The sequence below is a fragment of the Neofelis nebulosa genome, chromosome 2 (assembly GCF_028018385.1).
Source record: "Neofelis nebulosa isolate mNeoNeb1 chromosome 2, mNeoNeb1.pri, whole genome shotgun sequence".
Classification (NCBI taxonomy): domain Eukaryota; kingdom Metazoa; phylum Chordata; class Mammalia; order Carnivora; family Felidae; genus Neofelis; species Neofelis nebulosa.
In genome coordinates this window covers 220,252,888-220,271,596 of record NC_080783.1, presented here as the reverse complement: position 1 = coordinate 220,271,596, position 18,709 = coordinate 220,252,888, and the positions used below count along the sequence as shown (strand labels likewise).

At 64.2% G+C, this 18,709-nt stretch overlaps 2 protein-coding genes across 4 annotated transcripts; both read left to right on the top strand.

Annotated features, from left to right (window-relative positions):
- Positions 1-172: 172 nt before the first annotated feature.
- On the top strand, positions 173-14,659 carry CCDC27 (coiled-coil domain containing 27). Its single transcript, XM_058719346.1, is given in 13 exon segments — positions 173-273; positions 276-559; positions 1,000-1,132; positions 2,547-2,642; positions 3,193-3,347; positions 5,975-6,136; positions 7,032-7,127; positions 7,441-7,756; positions 7,903-8,033; positions 10,394-10,471; positions 10,768-10,980; positions 12,805-12,909; positions 14,425-14,659. Coding segments are annotated over 13 exon segments (1,938 nt in total). The 5' UTR covers positions 173-230; the 3' UTR covers positions 14,551-14,659.
- Positions 14,660-14,771: 112 nt separating this feature from the next.
- Positions 14,772-18,709, top strand: SMIM1 (small integral membrane protein 1 (Vel blood group)). Of its 3 annotated transcripts, XM_058719349.1 has the most exons (4): positions 15,589-15,754; positions 15,984-16,117; positions 17,673-17,792; positions 17,960-18,709. In XM_058719349.1, the coding sequence occupies exons 3-4, from the start codon at positions 17,683-17,685 to the stop codon at positions 18,084-18,086; spliced, it is 237 nt and encodes a 78-aa protein (XP_058575332.1). In that variant the 5' UTR covers positions 15,589-15,754; positions 15,984-16,117; positions 17,673-17,682; the 3' UTR covers positions 18,087-18,709. The 3 variants fall into 3 exon arrangements, with proteins under 3 accessions (XP_058575330.1, XP_058575331.1, XP_058575332.1); XM_058719347.1 differs by lacking the exons at positions 17,673-17,792; positions 17,960-18,709 and adding an exon at positions 16,408-16,454 and having other exon boundaries at positions 14,772-15,722; XM_058719348.1 differs by lacking the exons at positions 17,673-17,792; positions 17,960-18,709 and adding an exon at positions 16,317-16,428 and having other exon boundaries at positions 14,772-15,722.

Here is an 18,709-nt window from a genome sequence, read left to right as displayed (position 1 = left end):
AACGAAATGCTTCTTAAATTTCCATATCGGAGCCACGGCAGCGGGGTCCAACTTCAGGTAAGGCAGAGCACTGATGGCGGGGGGGGGGGGGGGTGGGGGTGGGGGGGGGGGGGGAAGGACAGAGACAAGAAGGGACCGGGCCGCCGGGGCCTCGGCAGCCTCTCCTGGGAACAGCTTCTGGGTCCCCTCGCGGGCAGGAAGTTAAGACGAATCACAGAAAATCAGGCCAGATGGCACGGCCTGTTTCTATGGAGACGTCAGTGATGCCACACACGCTCCCGGATCCCCCAGGACGCGGGGCTTCCGGAGCCGGTCCCGCCCGGGGCCTGAGCAGGCGTACCGTGAGCCCGGCTCCCGCAGAGGCCGACCGTCCACGGCGTCCTTCCGCTGCCCGACCGCGGTCTCTGCGCCGGCCCTGAGGATGCTGCGGGCCGGAGCCCTTCCCCCCAAGAAGCGCAGCCTGGAGCCCAACCCGCTGGAGGAGGGCGCGCTGCTCCTGCAGAGCGGGGCCAGCCGCGGCAAGTCGGCTCGGGCCCTCAGCCGCCTCTACGGGAAGACGGTACGGGGTCCCGGCGGGCGGACGGCCTGCTTCTGCCCCTCGACCGAAGGCCTCCAGATACGCTCCGGTGATGGCCCCAGAAGGGCAGATTCTGGGGGGTGCAGAGCCCGTGAGTGAGGAGGCACCGTCCGCCTTGAGCCTTCCTCAGAGGGGTCTCCAGGAGGAGCCAGCGGGGAGAGGAGAGGACGGGGGGGGGGGGGGGGGGGGGGGGGGGGAGGGGAAGCACAGAAGGAAGGTCCCTGGATGTACCTCAGGCTCCAGGAGACCAGAGAGCCAACCCAGGGTCCCCAAGGACTCCCCAGGCGGATGCCGCCAGTGTCTCCAGCCGGTGCACACGCTGTCCTGAAGCTCGCGGCGCTCGGGGAGAGGGGCAGGCGGCTTCCAGAGTCTCCTCTCTCAGTGTCTCCTCTCTCAGTGTCTCGTTGTCCCCTCTCCACCAGGACGGACGCAAGCAAGACGCCAGCGCCGAGGACACCAGCTTCACGGCCGAACTGGAGGAGCTGAGAAAGCTGTTCCTCGCGCGGCCTGACTGCCCTGGGTTCAGCACCAGGGCCACGTCCGTGTGTCCTTACGGTGAGAGCCACCGACCAGGGGGCTCCCGTGTGAAACCGCCTCCTTCCCCCATGGAGTCGGGCGGCATTCCCTGCTGGCACATGTCAGCCAGAGCGGCGGCCCGCGGTGGCTGCTGCTGCTGAAACTCGCTGTGTGGGCAGGAGCCCCAGGTGGAACCAGCAGCAGAGGCAGAGGTCGGAGGGATGGGAGGGGGAGGGGGAGGAGGAGGGAGGGGTGGGAGGGGGAGGAGGAGGGAGGGGTGGGAGGAGGAGGGGTGGGAGGAGGAGGGGTGGGAGGAGGGAAGGGTGGGAGGAGGAGGGGTGGGAGGAGGGAAGGGTGGGAGGAGGAGGGGTGGGAGGAGGGAAGGCTGGGAGGAGGAGGGGTGGGAGGAGGGGGTGGGAGGAGGGGGGTGTGGGAGGAGGGAAGGCTGGGAGGAGGAGGGGTGGGAGGAGGGGGTGGGAGGAGGAGGGGTGGGAGGAGGGAAGGCTGGGAGGAGGAGGGGTGGGAGGAGGGGGGTGGGAGGAGGGGGGTGTGGGAGGAAGAGGGGTGGGAGGAGGAGGGGTGGGAGGAGGGAGGGAAGGTAAAGCCTCCTTTCTTTTCCCTGGTCTCCTTCAGCCGACTCAATACGCTTGGGGGAGGGGGGAGAATGTTGAAAATTCTGGAAGCTGCCAAAAAGGGGTCATAAGGCCAAAGACAGGAACAAACCCCTGTGAGGAGCCCGACAGCCGCCTGGTGGTGCCAGGCCCCGTTCTGACCCGGGAGAACCGGGGGCTTTGAGAGGGCAGCCGGGCACTCCGTGGTCACCAAGGGGTACTGGCCAGGCCAGGCAGCACCCCATACCCCTCAGGTCCCAGCCTGCACTGGGCCCACGTGCCCGCACATGACATTGTACGAAGGGACAGGGCAATGGAGGCTTAGTGCCGTGGCCGGGAACAGGAGCTTGTTCGTGTCCGAGGTGGGGGCCCCTACCAGCACCCCTTTGTCAGGCCTGGGACCTCAGCGGCCTGTGCTCCCCATCCAGGACTTGTGGGCTGGGCTGGCCTGGATGGCTGGGGGACCACGATGCGTCCTGCATGCTGCTCGTGGCGCGAACCGTGACCGCTTGGGGGCAGCTGGGTCTGCCCTTCGGGACAGAGGGGCTTCTCAGATACCATGAAGCTGAGCCTTTTTTACAGGAGATGCGGGGTCCTTCCGGGGAGGGGTGCCTCCATTTGGAGTGACTCAGCTGCACCTGCTGCCCTGGGCCGGCACACCAACGCGGGCAGGAGGACGGAACCGTGTCTACGTTCAGTCCCAGGGTTCCCGCAGGTCCCCTGACACAGCACCTTTAATCCCACCTGAGGTTTACAAAGAAATGGAAGCGTGGCTCCTGCCCTGGAGGTCATGGAAGGTGTAGCCTTAGCGGCCATCAGCTGGCGTCTTGGACCCCCTGCAGGTTCAGCCATCTCAGCCGAGTTATCCGAGGAGTTGCGCGTGGCACTCGATTCCTGGAAGGCGACCCAGGACCCGTTCTCCAGCCAGCAGGTGGACGGTGAGGGCAGGGCCGGCTGCCACCGGGGTCCTCTCCTCATCATGCCAGACCCGAGGCCTCTGCCTGTACCTGCCCCCGGCCCCTGCTCTCCTCAGGCCTCCCTGATCCTGCCCCATGGGGACCACCTGCCTGGCTCTGTGTCTCTGACACAGGGTGCGTCCCTCCTTGAGTAGAACACACTGTTCCCACACACGAATATAACTTTCTGTCCTTTATCCAAAGACGATCTCTGCACGCAGAGGTCTCCTTTGTCTGAACGCCAGGAAACCCCTCACAAATGTCTGGGCCACCTGGTGCACCGAGGCATCAGCATGACCCCTGCTGTCCTGGCCCCCAGGCCCCGGGAATCTCGCAGGGCTGCTTTCACCATTTCCCTCCCTTTCTTCAACACACACTCGGGCAGGTGGGGAAGGATGGACAAGGGTGGTCACAAGTAGGGGCGTGGTGAGCCCGGCCGGGCAGTGAAGGGTTTCTGGGGGGGACACGATCATGGAAGGCCCCGGGGCCGCTCAGCATGGGACTAGTCTGACTGCCCCCCGCTTCTCGACAGGGCGCCTCCTTCCCTTTAGTAAGAGCGCCTGTGAGTTCAACTATTTGAGGACAAGCGAATCCCGGATGATAAGCCCAGTCCCCAGCAGCCCAGTCCTAGCGCACAGCCAGCTGAGAAAGCACGTGCCCTGGTACATCTCCGTCATCCACGAGAAGGTACGGCCGTGTGCAGAGCCCTGGGCACAGACCCTGAGCCGCATGCCCCAGCTCCGCATCCCGCTGGAGAGGAGGGCCGCGGCCACCCCAGGGGCTCTCGTCCCGGGATCCGGTCAGCTGTTCAGGCAGGTCCCCAGACGCGGCCGAAGCTGACCCCCAGCTCCCTCTTCCGGTTCCGTGAATCAGATGTTTCCAAACCCTGCAGCCCCCGTGCGCCTTCACCCCAGTGGGCGGCAGGTTAAGCTGGCGTGGGTCCCACCCCCTGGCATGCAGCTCGCCCCACGAGTCATGACCTCAACCATTCACATGCCTTTGACCCAATATTTCCACTTGGGAGGATGTATTCTTAAAGATTAACAACCAGCTCGGTGTGCAAAGATCTACCTACGAGTTGATTTGTTGGGATTTGATTCTCTGCATCCTTGTTTGTGACAGAGAACGGCCCGTAATTTACCTGTCTGGTAATTCTCTTGTTTGCTTTTGGTGTCAGAGTAAATCTGGCCTCGAAACAAACCACCAAGCGGTGCCCGGGTGTCTCAGTCGGTTAAGCGCCCGACTCTGGATCTCGGCTCAGAGCATGATCTCACGGTTCATGGGTTTGAACCCCGCATCCGGCTCCATGCTGACAATGCCGAGCCTGCTTGGGATTCTCTCTCTCTCTCAAAATAAATAATAAACTTAAGAAGTTTTTTTTTTAAAACCATCGAAAAGTTGGGAGGCATTTTCTCCCTTCCGTTCTCTATCCTCTGGAAGGGTCTACACGAGATTGGTGAAGAATTCATCACTGAGGACTCCTGCAGAGTCCTCAGAGAGAAGGTTCTACAAATAATGAAGTCACTTCCTTGAAAGATATTCAGAGTTCCTTCTCCCTCTTGTTTCAGTTTGGGGAAGTGATGTTTTTGTTTTTTGTTTTTTTTAGGAATGTGTCTGTTTCATGTAAATTTTCAAATTTATTGGCCTAGTCCTGTACAGGATGGTGTTTTATTACCCCTCTAATTTCTGCAGAGAGAAAGCATGCTTTTCCATTCCTGATGGTGCTAACTCCTGCCTTCTCTCTTTCTCTCCATCTGTCCTGCTAGGTGTTTATCAACGTTAATAGTCTTTTCTTAGAACCTGCTTCTGTAGTTGTCTTAAAGCTGGTGAAGCTTTCATGGCCGTCATGGAAATGAGCACACAAAATGTTGAGTAGCTGGTGGGCACACAAAACCCTGAGGGTGTGGGTCCATGGGTCTTCGTGTTACCTTTGATTCCCGAGAAACTCTGCCTGGACATTTTCTAATAGATTTCACAACTTTGAAAGTGTTGATATCCTGGGACCACTTTGGGGAAAGCCTGAGGCTCTAATTAGCTAGAGCCACACAGATCTGTGTAAAAGAATGTTCTTTGCAACATGGTGTTCTTATGCAAACAGCGGGAAGGGGTATTACCAGCTGGCGGATGTGAACGGGCCTGGGGAAGGGCTGCAGGCTTGGCTGCCTCCAGGAGCTCGGAAGGTGTCCTTAGGGCTGTTTTTTCCTCATCTCTGCCTGGTCTGAACTGGCCGAGGTGATGCTTCATCACTGGAGGGAGGCCAGAGAGCCACCTGCAGCCACAAGCCGCCAGTCGCACCGAACATCCCCTTTCCAGCCACCGCTGTCCAGTTTGGGACACATGCGTGGGTCTCAATCACTATGTCAGGGGAAAGAGGTGCGATTTTGGCAAAGTCATTTTAACGTAATTGTGTAAGCAGTTCCGCATTCTTTCAGATCCCCCCCCAGCCCCCCGCCCCCGCCATGCTGCTGGCTCCGCCCCTCCCCCCCGTCATGCTGCTGGCTCCGCCCCTCCCCCCCGCCATGCTGCTGGCTCCGCCCTCCTACTGGCTCCGCCCTCCCGCCATGCTGCTGGCTCCGCCCCCTCTCCCCTCACCCACCCTCCCAGATCTTCGTCCACCCTCTCCTCTGCCACAGCCTCAGCTCTTTTCTGAAGCCCTGAGGTGGATGGCTAGCCCGTTGGTTCCCTGCGGGCCCCAATCGGTGCGCGTGGGGCTCGGAATCCGTGCCCTCCGTGGCCTCGGCCTCACCCTACACATCTCCATATGTCTTGATGTTGATCATTGTTCCGTTTCAAACTTCTAACCTCCTTGGCGCATCTGCTTCTTTGACTCGTGGGCCCCGTGGAAGCCTGGCACTTAAATCCCAAACATCTGGAGGGCTTCCTAGCTGCCTCCTTTTCCTCCGGCACCTGTGCCTGGACCACCTCCCTCCGGCCTCAGCTCATATCTGCTGGTGGCAAGTCCTCCGGTTTCCGTTTGTCCCAAAACATCTGTATCGTGTCTCCGACTCTGAGGAACTGGGGGCACCGAGATTTTGAACACAGAAGGTGGAGGGGCAGAGGGCGGGGCTCTCTGACAAGGCCCCGGGGCGGGGGTGGGTGGCTGGGGCCAGGCCTGAAGGGCAGGTACCAGGAGCCCACCCCCCCAGGCAAGGATTTGGGACCTGCCCTTAGGCAGGGGTGGCTGGGATTTCAGGGTGCCTGAACGGCAGGCCTGCCCTTCCTGGGCTCAGAGCTGCCGGTCTGCAGGCGCCCCGAGAGGGTGGGCCCGGGAGGGGCTCGAGCGGCACATGGGGGCCACCTGCGCTTCTGTGCAGGATCACTGCCTGCGCACGCTGGGGGAGGAGGTGCAGCGCCTGTCCCAGCTGGAGGTCCTGCTTCGGAAGAAAGACGAGGAGGTCGCGGCCCTCCAGGAGGAGAGGGAGGCCTTGAAGAAGCAGCTGAAATTCCTCCTCCAAAGCAAAAGCCAAGAGATATTGGTATGTCAGGGCACGGGGTGAGCAGGGGGCCTGAGCCAGGAGCTCTGCCGCTAAGGGTCCAAAGCTCCGGGTAGCCCTCGGGCCTCCCCGCAAGTGCCCCGTCGTCCCGGAAGCCTGCCACGTCCTGGTGAGGCGGGGGCTCCACCTAGAAACAGACCCCTGTGCTTTGCTGCCCGCTTGCTTGGTCCCTGGGGCCGGCCGTGTGTCTGTCTGGACTCCGCTTCCTTCCCGGAAGATGAGGGCCGGATCCTCCGAGATCCTGAAGGATGGAAGGAGCCCTGAAGGTGGCGTCCGGGGCTGAGACATGGACCCGGTGGGTGTGGCGGCTCAGATGAGCCAGGTCTGTTCTGCCTGCAGGACGTTCAGTGTCCTTGCCTACAAAGCAGGGGCGGGGGGGGGGTGCTGCCCCTTCCCAGGTCTGGACAGAGGGCTGAACCAGGGCAGGTGCTGGTAGGGCTCGGGGAAGCAGTCGCCGGTCTTTTCTAAAACTTGATTTCTTTCATCCCTGAGGATACAGCCCAGCATTATGCTGGGGGCACACATGAGGCAGGGGCGGGGATCCCCGAGATGCCACCAGAGAAAGCTGGACCAGACACCGATGGCACGGTGCCAGCAGGCAGGGGCAGCAGGAATCTCCGGGGGCCTGGGGGCGTCAGCCTGCCTTCCCTGCTTCCCAGCACCCCTCCCCCGGGGGCGCTTAGAGAGCTGTGAGCCACAGGAAACATGGGCCTGCTCACGTGCAGGCCACCGCGCCTCTTCTCAGCAACACAGCACCCTTGGCAGGAGGACACTGGCTCCCCTCCCTCCCCTGCAACATGGAGAGGCTGCTGTCCCCTTCCAGAAGGACAGGTCTCACCCCCCCGGGGGAGCCGAGGCTCACGCAGGCGTCTTACAGGAGCAGCCCTCAGAGTCTGCACCAAAGCCCTTGGGGAAGCTGAGCATCCTGAGAATCTTCTTCGGAGACGAGGAGGAGTTGCAGCACAGAAGGCAGGTGCGGGCCTGTCGGGAAACGGGGGGGGGGGGGGGGGGGCGGGGCGAGGCCTGACCCCGGGCCACAGCTGCAGGGCACCCGGGCGGGGCCCAGGCCACGGTGTCCCACCCGTAGCTCTCACCTGCTGGCCTTTCCCCAGTCGTAGGCCCTCAGACACACCTGGGGGGAACAGGTGCAGGGTGGCGGGACTCCAGCCCCCCTGCCCCGGGGGGTGCCAGGGTCTCCGAGTGGACGAGGCTGACCCTGCCCCGGCTGGGGGGGCCGCGGCCCCACGCCCAGTGCACTCCTGCCCGGCGTGCCTTCCGTGTCCCAGCCGCAGGACGAGTGTTCCGCGACCCGCAGGGGCAAGGACCTGGAAGTGGGTGGCGGCCAAGAAGACGAGGCGGGAGAAGCAGAGGGCGGGACGGGCAGCGGGGAGGCTGCGCCCGAGGAGGGGGCTGACGTGGAGGTGGAGCAGCTGGAGGAGGAGGCGGGGCAGGGGGCCGAGGCTCAGTCTAAGAGAAGTTCGAGCTCCCTGGAAGAGGCCTTCGAGCGGGAGCTGGTGGCCCAGCTGGAGGAGTTCGAGCAGGTGATCTGGGAGCTCCAGGACGAGCTGCAGGTGACCAGGACCAGATACTCGCTCGCGACAGGTGCGGCCCCGGGGCCCGGGAGCCTGGGAGGGGGGTGGGGGGGGGGCGGGGCAAGGGACCGAGGCCCGCGGGGCGGGAGGCCGCCACCCTCAGCCCGGCTTCTCAGGCCCCTCCTCTCGCTCCCCTCCTCCACGGCGCTCACGCAGGAGCCATCACGTCCTTACAACGCCGAGTGGGTTTCCAGGAGTCCCGGCTGCGGCGGGTGCACACGGAGAACGAGGCCCTGCAGAGGGAGCTTCGGGAGCGGGAGGACCAGCTACGCGCCATGTCCAACAAGGTGGCCGTGCCCTTGTCACCCTGGCACTGGGAGCCGGGAGCCGGGGCGGCCCCGCACCGTCCACCCCGGGCCGCTCGGCTCCGGGCCACTTCCCAGGAACCCCGCCCCGCGTCCACCCGCCCCTAGCTGAGCACCGTGTTTTCTCGAAGTTTTTCACACTCACAGCGTAAAGAATCAAGGAGTCCCACAGGCTCGTCGCCCCAGTAGGTGTGTCCACCCTCCTCCCCCTCACGCGCCCCTCCCCCACGGCGACCGCTCTCAACTCTTCCTTAGGAATCGCTCTGCAGGTTCCCGGATGGCATGCTTCCAACGCCCATTCTGGAACTTTCTGCATCATCACATTATCTATTGCTTCCTCCTTCCTCCCCTGCCTGGGGTCCCCAACGCAGGGAGGTCCGCCTCCTGCCGGTGTCCCCCACCCAGGACCCCCAGGGGGGTGCGGGTGGGGGCACGTTGTCAGCAGCACACGCCTGCCTGGGGCTGAAACACGGGCTTCCGGAATGAGGGTTAAGGTCCATTCTCTCTTCTGACCTACTCCCGCGTCTTCATGGGAGCACATCCTGCAGCGATCTTTTGATAAAAAAATGAGTAGGTGGGGGCACCTGGGTGGCTCAGTCGGTTGAGCATCTGACTTCGGCTCAGGTCATGATCTCGAGGTTCAGGAGTTCGAGCCCCGCGTCGGGCTCTGTGCTGACAGCTCAGAGCCTGGAGCCTGCTTCCGATTCTGTGTCTTCTTCTCTCTCTGCCCCTCCCCGGCTTGAGCTCTGTCTCTGTCTCTCTCAAAAATAAATAAACATTAAAAAAAAAATTTTTTTTCATAAAAAATAAATTAAAAAAAAAAAAAGGCCACCTGGGGTGCCCAGGTGGCTCAGTCAGTTAAGCATAGGACTCTTGATTTTGGTTCAGGTCGTGATCTCATGGTCCGTGGGATCGAGCCCCAAGTCAGGCTCTGTGCTGACAGCTCAGAGGCTGGAGCCTGCTTCAGATTCTGTGCCCCACCCCCACTTGTGTTCTGTCTCCCTTTCAAAAATGAATAAGCATTAAAAAAAATTAAAAAAAAAAATGAGTAAGTGTAAACTGGGGGGACACCGTACTCTGTGAACGGCCTGCTTCTACTTGGTGGCAGAGTGTGGCCGGGACAGCGCCTTCCGTCAGTGTGTCCCCGCCTCTCGCTCGCCCGGGCCCAGGCCGGGTGGCCGCGGTGCCGTCCTGGTCCCCGACGCCCTGAAAGCTGGCAGACTTGTGCCATCGCGGCCCGTTCACCGTCTTGGGCTCTCCGGGACCAACCGGGAACGCGTGTCCTGTGGTTCTGGAAGCTCACGTTTATCTCGGTTTTTCGTTTCTTCCTCTTGTCTCTCGAACCTTCCGTCCTCCTGGCGTCCCTAGACCTGGTTCCCCCTCCTCTTCCCGTCTCCTGGTCTGTCTGCCGTGCTTTCCTCGTTCTCCGCACTTTCTCCACAGCCTCCTCCCTCCTGCCTTTGTCACACTGACGCCTCCCAGATCCGCCTTGTTCTCCGAACGTCCTTGTATCTTTTACCTCAAGATCGGTGGCCGGCCTGACCTCACGCAACACTCCTGGCTGCCGGCCTTAATTACTGCAACATCTCTCTCTCTCCTGCAGGTGTCCTGTGTCCCTCCGCCTCGGTCTCTGTCGTTCGCGAGAGAGCTTTGCTCCAGCGTCAGGGCCGAGCGGAGTGGCCACGCGGTGCTCATTTTGTGCTTCACGCACAAGGGCACACGGGCCCCCGTCAGCCCAGCATTCAAGGTCGTCTCGTTAGGGCTTTCCTCTTAATTTGCTCAGATTGCCCCAGAATCTGGCACCTGGGAGGGTTTCTTGCCTGTGATGTAAAGGCCCAGCTGCTGGTGTTCCCGGAGGCCCAGGGGGTGGGGGGGAGCCCACATCTGGAGCCTGGGGTCGCCACCCCCACACTGAGCCTGGCACCTCCCCCGCCGGAGCCCCTCTGCCAAACCCCGGCCCCCAGCCTCCCGCCAGGCGGACAAGGGGCAGGCTCCTCGCCGCTCAAGGTTGGGGACCGGTCTGCCACTCAGTTCCTGAAATGGTCACCACCGACCCCCACCCCACACGAGGCTCCACACCCAGAAGCAGCTGCACCTCCAACTCCTGAGACTGGGGGACTCCGGGAGGGATCTGGGCGCGTCAGCTGTCCCCGCCGCTGGCTCAGCATCCCTCCCCCTTGGCTCTGCCCAGCTCCCCGCGTGTTTGCAGGCCCCCCGTCCTTCTCCCTGCCCTTGGCAGGGGTCCTGCGGCTTCTGTGGCACCGAGGCTCGGGGAGACGGGTGGACACCGGTGTCCCGTCCGTCCTCCCGTTCCCTGAGCCAACCCCCCTTCTGCCTTCCAGTTCTCCAACCTCAGGGAAGACAAGAAACATGAAGAGATGATGGGCCTCATGGAGAAGGACAACTTTCTCCTCCGCCAGGTGACCGCCAGGCGTGGTTAAACGGTCAGTCAGATCTTGCTGTTTTTGCTGTAAGTCCTGACGCAGCGTGGGGGAGATGAGCCGCGAACCCCCTTCGCAGTCAGTCGGGGGCCCCCTCCGTCAGGCGGCACCCCCATCGGCAGTGGCTGGAACGCAGGTGCACACAGAGGCTCCTCGCCACTGCTGACTCCACATCTGGCTTGAACTCGGTGACGCCGGCCGTCTTGGGGGGACAAAGGGGCAGGGAACACGGTGACCCTACTCCCCCGTCCTCCCTCCCCCCCTCCGCCCCCCAGCAAGTGGCGGAGCTGCAGAGCAGACTCGCCAAGCAGGAACACGTCATCTCGGAGCTGGAGGCCAAGGTCAGCCAGCTGCAGGACCAGGTGAGCCAGAAGGAGGGCCAGCTGCAGAGACAGAAGTGGCTGCAGGAGGAGATGGGGAGCAGGAACGAGATGATCCAGCAGGCGGAGCTGCAGGCCCGCGTGGCCCTGGAGAGCGCACAGTCCCGGGTAGGCCCCGCGTGCAGAGCCAGGGTGCCCCGGACTGGGGAGCTCAGGGAGTGAGCAGGGGCTCCGGCTCTTCCCCCCTCGTATCCCGGCCCCCCCCCCCCCCGGCGCAGAGCTGCGCTCCAGAAATGGTGGTGGAGACAGCAGAGGTGTGAGGGGCCTTGCATACTTCGGCCCCGAGGCGGGGGCAGCCTCGCCCGCTTCGTGGATGGAGTCGCTGCCTTGACTTGTGCTGGGAGTGGGCACCAGGGCTTGGCCGCCCAGGAAGGGGGGCTCTGCGGTCAGGGGGTATGCTAGTAACGCCACCGTCTCCTTGCAAGTTACGGGGTGCTTGCCATGGGTCTGACACCGTTCTAAGCAGCTCGCTGAAGTCTTCTAACCTCGTGCACAAAGCTACAAGCAGGTATTCTCAGCGTCCTCACTGTGTACGTAAAGGCACCCGCAGCAGGGGAGGTTAAGTAACGCGTCTGAGCCCCCAGGGCCGCGCAGGGGTGGTGCTGGGATTTGAAGAGCAGGATCCCATATCGGAGCCCCTACATGGGACGGGACGTGAGCAGAGGCACAGAGGGAGGCCGAGGTGCCCTCTGCTATGAGGGACCCCCCCCCCAGGCGGAAAAGGAAACCAGTGGAAGAGCTGACTTGATTTAGAATCTGAAAAGCGGCAAAGGGAAAGGTCCTCTCTCTTTCCCACCCAGAGTGCCTGTGGCCACCCAGGTGCGCCCAACTCCCCGTGGGGGGCCAGCCTCCTGCTGGGCGGCTCTGAGGGCATCACCGAGCCCCCCCCCCCCCCCGCACCTGCTATCTTTCATCAAGTGGTGTCCCACCCAGCTGGAGCGTTAGCAGGGTGCTGGGTGCTGGGGTCTCAAGTCTGTCTAGTAGGGCCTGGAGCGCTGTGCTGAGAGGGTGAGCCTAGGCCTGGGGTTGGCAGGAAGGGGTGCCAGTGATGCCTGAGACAGCCCGGGCGTGGGGCACTGTGGCCGGACACCCCCAGCTGACGGCCACCTCCAGTAGAGAGGGCAAGACCCCCACACCAGTGCAGTGCCAGCACCGAGCTGGCATCGGTCCACACTGGAAAACATGGGAGCCCCCCCCCCCCCGCCCAAGGTCCCGGGGCTCCTAACACCCCCTCTGTCCCAGAGCCAAAGTGGACCCTCCTGCAGCCTCTTCAGGCTGGTTCCCCCTTGGCCCTCCTGCTCTGTCGGGGCTTCCGGACGCGGAGGCCGAGGAGCTGCTAGCGTGCCGCCGCCAGAACTCGGGGGGCCCCGTCTGAGGGCTTGTGGGGTACAGGTGGGCGGAGGCGGGCTGGGGCCCTGCACGTGCACAGCCAGGCCGATGGCAGCGAGACCAGACAGCCTGAGCCCCATCCTCGTCAACACCCGGTTCATGCCCTGTCAGCGGCTAGTTCCCGCCAGCAGCACGAGGCAAGGAGGGAGGGACCCCCAAGTGCCCCCTCTAATGCTAACAGGGAGGGGCTGACAGGCTCGCAGGGCGCCCTGGGGTTGGGAGGGGGCTGTGCCAGTTCCCTAGGGGAAGGGGGTAGCCCGGTGGGGGGTTGTTCAGAGCTCTGGTCCCCCCCCCCCTTTTAAAACCATTTCTTTTTCAATTAAAAAGGAAAAAAAAGCAGTAGAAAGTCTTAAAGCCTTGGTGTCGGGCCCCCTGGGCCTGGGTTTGGATGCGGCCCCTTGTAGCTCACGGGCAGACGGGCAGACCAGCCGGCCTCTCCGACCTCTTCCGGCTTCTGCGGCTGTGAAAAGCCAGGGCACGTCTACCTTCTGAAAAGCTTCAAGCCGGGGTGGTGACTCCCCCGCTCCTTCCCTTTGTTCACAGCTCGAAAGACTAAGAAACAACATCATCCAGGCCACCTTCAGCACCTCCGGGACCAAGTCCTGGGCCACTGAGATCTCTGACAATGACATTCTGGAGGCCTTGCAGGTACAGTTGGCGCCGGGCTGCCTCCTTGTCCCCGAGGCCGCGTCTCTGGGCGGGCGCCGACTAATTTGCAGCCAGAGGCGGAGGGGAGAAGCCAGCATGGATGCCACGGACCCCCATTCTGGTTCTGCGTCGCTGTTCACCGTCACCCGGGGATCACCCTTACTCTCTGCTCAGGCAGAGGGGGACCGGACCCCTCGAAAGGGTGGCGATGTTGTACAGCTGGCGAGGCTAGCCGCTCTCGGCCTTCGGTGACCCCCAGCAGCAAGTCCGCGGGGGATGCACAGGGGCAGGGGGCCGAGCTGCCGGAGTCCTGGAGGTTCCCCCGCAGCAGGGACCCTGGCCCACCCAGCCTCTTCAGGGATGCTTCTCAGCACCTCGGCGTGGCCTCAGCTGGGATAGTCACCTGTTCAGGCAGGACCCTGGCACAGACCCCTCCCTGGACTTGGCCCACGCTGTCATCTTGCTGACCCCAAACAGAGGCCTCACAGGGGCACGGTGGTGCAGGGAACATGGTGCAGACTTTGGGGCCGGCAGGGGTCAGTCACCACCCCTGTGGTCCTCGGCTGAGAAGCTGTGGCCGGGTCACTTGAGTTCAGAGCCACGGAGTTTCCCTCTGCACGAGGGCGAGAGCATGTCTGCCTCGGGGCGTGGTGGGGAGAGGGCCCTGGGAGCCGAGCCCCTGACCCGCACGTGCTCTGTGCGGCCCCGTGTGCTGCTCACAGGGGCTGCTTCGGTCCCCACGCCGCAAGCCTCCCCTGGCAGGGCGCTTGCCACAAGTGCCTGTCCCCTTCCAGCGCCCCGCGTTTCCCTGAGACCTGATTTCTTTCCTCTGCGCCGTGGGGGTGGGGCCGCGGCCAGTGGCGATCCCGCAGGGTGGCAAAGGTCTCAGGGGAGGGGGGCCCTGCATGAGGACCTGGGGTGAGGTCTCTGCAGCCTGGCTACCGTTGCTTGGGGAGAGGGAGAGGGAGGGGGCAGAGAAGAAAAGGGGGAGGAGAGGGAGAGAGAAGGAGGGGGAGGAGAGGGAGAGAGAGGGAGGGAAGGGTCCTCGGTACCACCCAGTAGTCAGGGAAGAATCCTTTCCCCTGCCAGTGTCGGACACAAAGGACACAAAACAGTGACCGGCGGTGAAGCAGGAGAGGTGAGGGAGGGGGCAGGACAGAAGGGCCTGGAGGGACAGGCTCCGTGGCCTCTGAGGTCTCTCGGTCGGGGGGCTGCTGGAGATTCGCAGGGGACCTAGTGCTGCTTCAGGGGAGAGCGACCGCGGCCCGTGGGGGGAGGGGCTCTCTTCCCCACTCCCAGTTCTGTGGGCTTCATCTCCCGGGGCCTGACCAGCAGCGGTGGGAGCGTTTTCTGCACAGAAGTTCGCAAATGCTGCAAGACCACAGCTTTTCCCCCTGGAGAGCCGGTGTCAGTGCTCGGAGCTCCGTGCAGGCCCTGCTGCCGGCTGCCCTTGGTGGGGGGGGGTGGTGGTGGAGCAGCGGCGCCCCCGCAGCCACGGCCTGTGCTCCTCCCCAGAGGATCATCTCTGAGCGAGCCGACTACTACAATCAGCTGAAACAGAAAGGCATCAGGATGCCTCCCCTGCACCAGTCGGAGGCCCCTTCCTCCCAGAGCAAGTCCAAGAAGCTGGCCTCCAAGTAGAGCCCGCCTGCCCACGCGCCCCCCGCCCCCCCAGACGTTGGGCCCCAGCTCGCGGGGCCATCGTGTGTGGCCCGGTCTTCTCGCTTTAGAATTAAACCCTGTCCTTGGCCATGGGCTCAGCTTCTCTTTCCCTCCGGGACTCGTGGGGGCTCGGGTTCCATCCGCAGCCCCCATCCGCATCCCTGGCTCCTTCCTGGGGAGACCCCCACACGGAGCAAGGGCCCCCTCCAGAGGCCCCGGGGTTTGAAGGCCTGAGCCTGGGTGCCTATCGGCTCCTTCAGTTGGGCCCACGGGGGGGGGGGGCACTTCCGAAATGGGGGCTTCCCTGGCTGGGGCGACCCCTTTGGAAGAGGGTGGATGGAGGCCGTTTTTCCTGCTGCTGTTCCTTTCCATCACTCTGCGGGAGGGACAGCTCCAGGCGGCCGGCCAGGCACCTCTGTCTGCGTCCTGCGCACCGCAGGCTTCGGGCACATAAACAGGCGCTGAATGAAGGAACCCATCAGGCGCGGCTCTGCTCTCCGCCCGCACCTGTGCGCGCAGCCAGACCCGCCTCGCCCAGGGCGCGAACCGGAGGGACGCAGCGGGGAGCTCCGCAGCGCCCCCCCACCCCACCCCTGCAGGCCGCCTCAACTCTCGGATCAGACCCAGGCGCGTCCGGAGGCTCCGGGCCCCGCTTCTGCGCCCGAGCCCGTCCCTGCGCGGTCTTGGTGGAGGAGCCCCGCTCTCACGCTTGGGACCCCCCAGGGCCCAGCGGCTCCTTCGGCCTCTCTCCCTAGCCGCCCCTCGCGCCTGACAGCTCCTCTCCCTCGCAGCGCCCCTTCCCAGCGTGCCCTCGCCCCTGCTACGCCCTCCCTCACACGCTTCTCTTTCCCGCGGTCCCCTCTCCCCTGCGGGCCCTCGCCCCCGCGGCACCTACTGCCTTCCTTCCCTGCAGCTTGCACGCCCTCCGGCGGCGCCCCCGGGAGCACCTGCGGCCTGGGCTCGGCTTCCCGGCTCGCTTCGCCCCTGGCCCCGCCCCTGACCCCGCCCCAGGCCCCGCTCCTCCCGGCCGGCTGCACGTCTGCGCTGCTCGGAGGCCCGGGGGCCGAGGGGCCCGTGGGACACGCGTCGGGGCGCAGCTTCCTGGTGCGGGCGGACCGCGGAGGTGGACCTGGCCGCGGCCCCCCTGGTCTGTGAGCGTCGCCCGGGAGAGCGGAATTGCGGGGTAGGAGGCGGGGGAGGGTCTGGGCCGGCCAAGCGACCCCCTCTCCCCGCCCCGCCCCGCCCTGGCCCAACCCGTGGAGGGACGGCCACGTGCCGGAAAGGGCCATCTGGTTCCTGCTGGCCGCCCCGGGACACCCCAGAGCTCCTCCTTTCCCTCCCCGGCTCCTCGCAGAGCCCGTCCTCTACACTTTATTTTCTGTGGGTTTCCCCCCCCCCCCCCTATTTTTCAGGTTGGAGGCATCGGCCGCACCTCGGACCTTGACCTGTGGCCTGGGAGGAGGTGAGATCTACTGGCCAGGCTCTGACCACCTGACCACCTTCCTGGGCGCCTGAGTCTGGGTTTCCTCGCCAGGACTCTCCCTTTGTAAGTTGTGGGCTCCTCGGGGGTGCTTTGGGAGCGAAGGGGTTTAAGGTATGGGGTGGTACCCGCGAGGGCCCCCAGCTTGGCTGGTGGCTCTGGGCAGCACAGCCCCAGGCTCTTGCTACAGGGCGGGACCTTCCAGTGGGGGGCTGGAGAGAGAGGCCCTCAGGAGCCCAGCTCTGGGCACTTCACTGGCTTCTAGGGGCTTTGTCCAGTCAGGGCAGCTTGAAAGCCACAGTCTCCATCAGTTGGGAATGCTTTCTGGTGCACACGATGGGAATTCCTTGTCCCAGACTTGAACAGGTGTGGGTTGAGTCTTCTCACACAAAGAAGCCCACAGGTGGGTAATGGGTGTGGATTTGGAGACCCCCACCCTGTCAGGGCTGGCGCTGCGTGGCTATCCGGTAGCAAAATGGCTGCTGCAGCTCCGGCCATCACTGCAGGGCGGCCAGAAAGAAGCTGCTGCTATTTCTCTCGTGAGAGCAAAAACCCTGCAGCTCCTGCTATGCCCAGCGGCCAAGGTATTAAGCTTGAATTAGCCCCCGGCTGTCATTTAGGGCAGCACCTTGCGGCCTGGAACCGGCTAAGGATTGTGCCCCCAGGTGGAAGGAGGTGGACGTTAGGTAGACAGCTAACAGAGTTGGCCCGGTAGCCCCTTTCCCAGACCCACCTGGGAAAGCGGAACTCACACTCAGTGCGCGCTTGGCCTCCCTTGGGCCTGAGAACGGCCACTGACCTGAGTGGCTGCCACCAAGCAGGTGACTCCCGCCTGAGAGGCAGGCCTTGAGGCTCCGAGATGGGCTCCCTCCCTTCCTCCCACTGGTCTGGGACCCGGGAGGCACGTCAGGAGTTTAAGAATTGCTGGGTTTCAGCAGTGTCTGGGTCGGCCTCTTGCCCCGTTCAGGGGCCCGCTGTGCCTTTAAGCCCCTCCCCAAGTGTCCCTGGGAGGGGGTCCCGGGAAGAGAGGCGCCTGGACGCCCCCCCACCCCCACAGGCCCCAGCTTCTCCCCCAGGCGGTGTCGGGGGAGGGGCTGCAAGTCGAGCAGGCCAGAGGACACAGGACAGGGCTGCCCGCCTGCCCCAGCCAGCCAGCCTGTACCAGCCGCCGCCCCGTCCCTGTCCTTCCCCGCCTCCGGGGAAGCTCTGGGGCCTGATCTGTCGGGAACGGGGAGGGGGGCAGCAGTTATCCGGCCAAGGACCCGCCGCGTCCAGTCTCCAGGGCCCAGCAGCTGTCCCGGAGGCCCCCGCGAGGGCCTGGCCTGGGTGGAGGCAGCCTCTCACATTCCTGAGGGTAGGGTTTGGCGGATTTGCAGCCTCCCTGGGTTGGATTCCCGCTTTGCCGGCTCCCATGTGACCCTGGCAAGTGGCCTGACCACTTGGTGTCGGTTCACCTGCTGAGCCAGGTGAGAAGGTTCCGGTAAAGGAGGAGCCCGCCCTTCCCCCCCTCCGCCCCCTCAGCCCGCCCCTCCCCCCTCAGCCTGCGCCCCGCCCCCTCAGCGCCCGCCCCCTCCGACCCCCGCCCCCTATTCTCAGCCCCTCCCTGCCCCTCTGGCCGTAGCCCGGGCAGCATGCAGACCCAGCAGAGTGGCGTCCAGTACAGCAGGTGGGATGACAGCAGCCGGGACGAAGTCCACGTGGCTGCCGTGTCCAGCACGGAGGAGGCCTCAAGCTGGGCGAGGTGAGGGCTGGGGGGAGGAGCCCCGCCCGCTGGGTCACGCCCTCCGCCTGCCGCGTGTCAGCAGAGTGCCAGGCCCTCCTCCTTTCGGGGCCCACTGCCCCCCCCTCCCTCCCCCGCCCAGCCCCCGCAGCCCACTCGGGCTCACGTGCTGGCCTTTCCCTCTCCAGGATCTCCCGGAAGCTGTGCTCAGGCAAGCTGGGCATCGCCCTGAAGGTGCTGGGCGGAGTGGCCCTCTTCTGGGCCGTCTTCATCCTGGGCTACGTCACCGGCTACTACGTACACAAGTGCAAATAAGGCTCCCCAGCATGCACGCATGTGCCCGGGGACGCGGGCCCGGGCGGACACCCCTGTACACCAGAATCCCCTTTGCATGCACAGACCCTCATGTACACGGATCCTCGTATACACCAGGTTTCCTCCACGTGCATAGACTCGCCGCCCTCCCCACAGACCCCACTGTGCAGCAAGCAGTCACTGGCCATCCAGGGGCACGCAGAGGAACAGGGACACAGGTCCTCGATGACATATACACATGCCTCGCACAGGCAGCCAGCCAGGGGCACACGTGGCCGGGAGACTCGGCCCAGTCTGACCTGGGTCCTCCCTGAGTGGGCGCTGTATGGGGCTGGGGGTGCCTGGGTGGGCCTCTGGGCCCTCTTGTTTTGTAAGTATGGCTCTGGGGGAGGCGGGGCTATGTATGTCCCTCTGCCCCGCCCCACTCCCCGGGCTGAGACCCCCTCCCGGAAGTCGATCCTGGGCAGGGTGGGGAGCGGGAGCCACCCTCAAGTGTTGTCTGCGGTGCGGTGGGCATAGTTGCTCCGGGGCTTGGAGCCAGCAGGAAGGCCGCTGCCCCCGCCATGCCCAGGGCGGATGGGAACCTGTGCACCGATGCAGTCATTAAAAGTCTGTTGCATGAA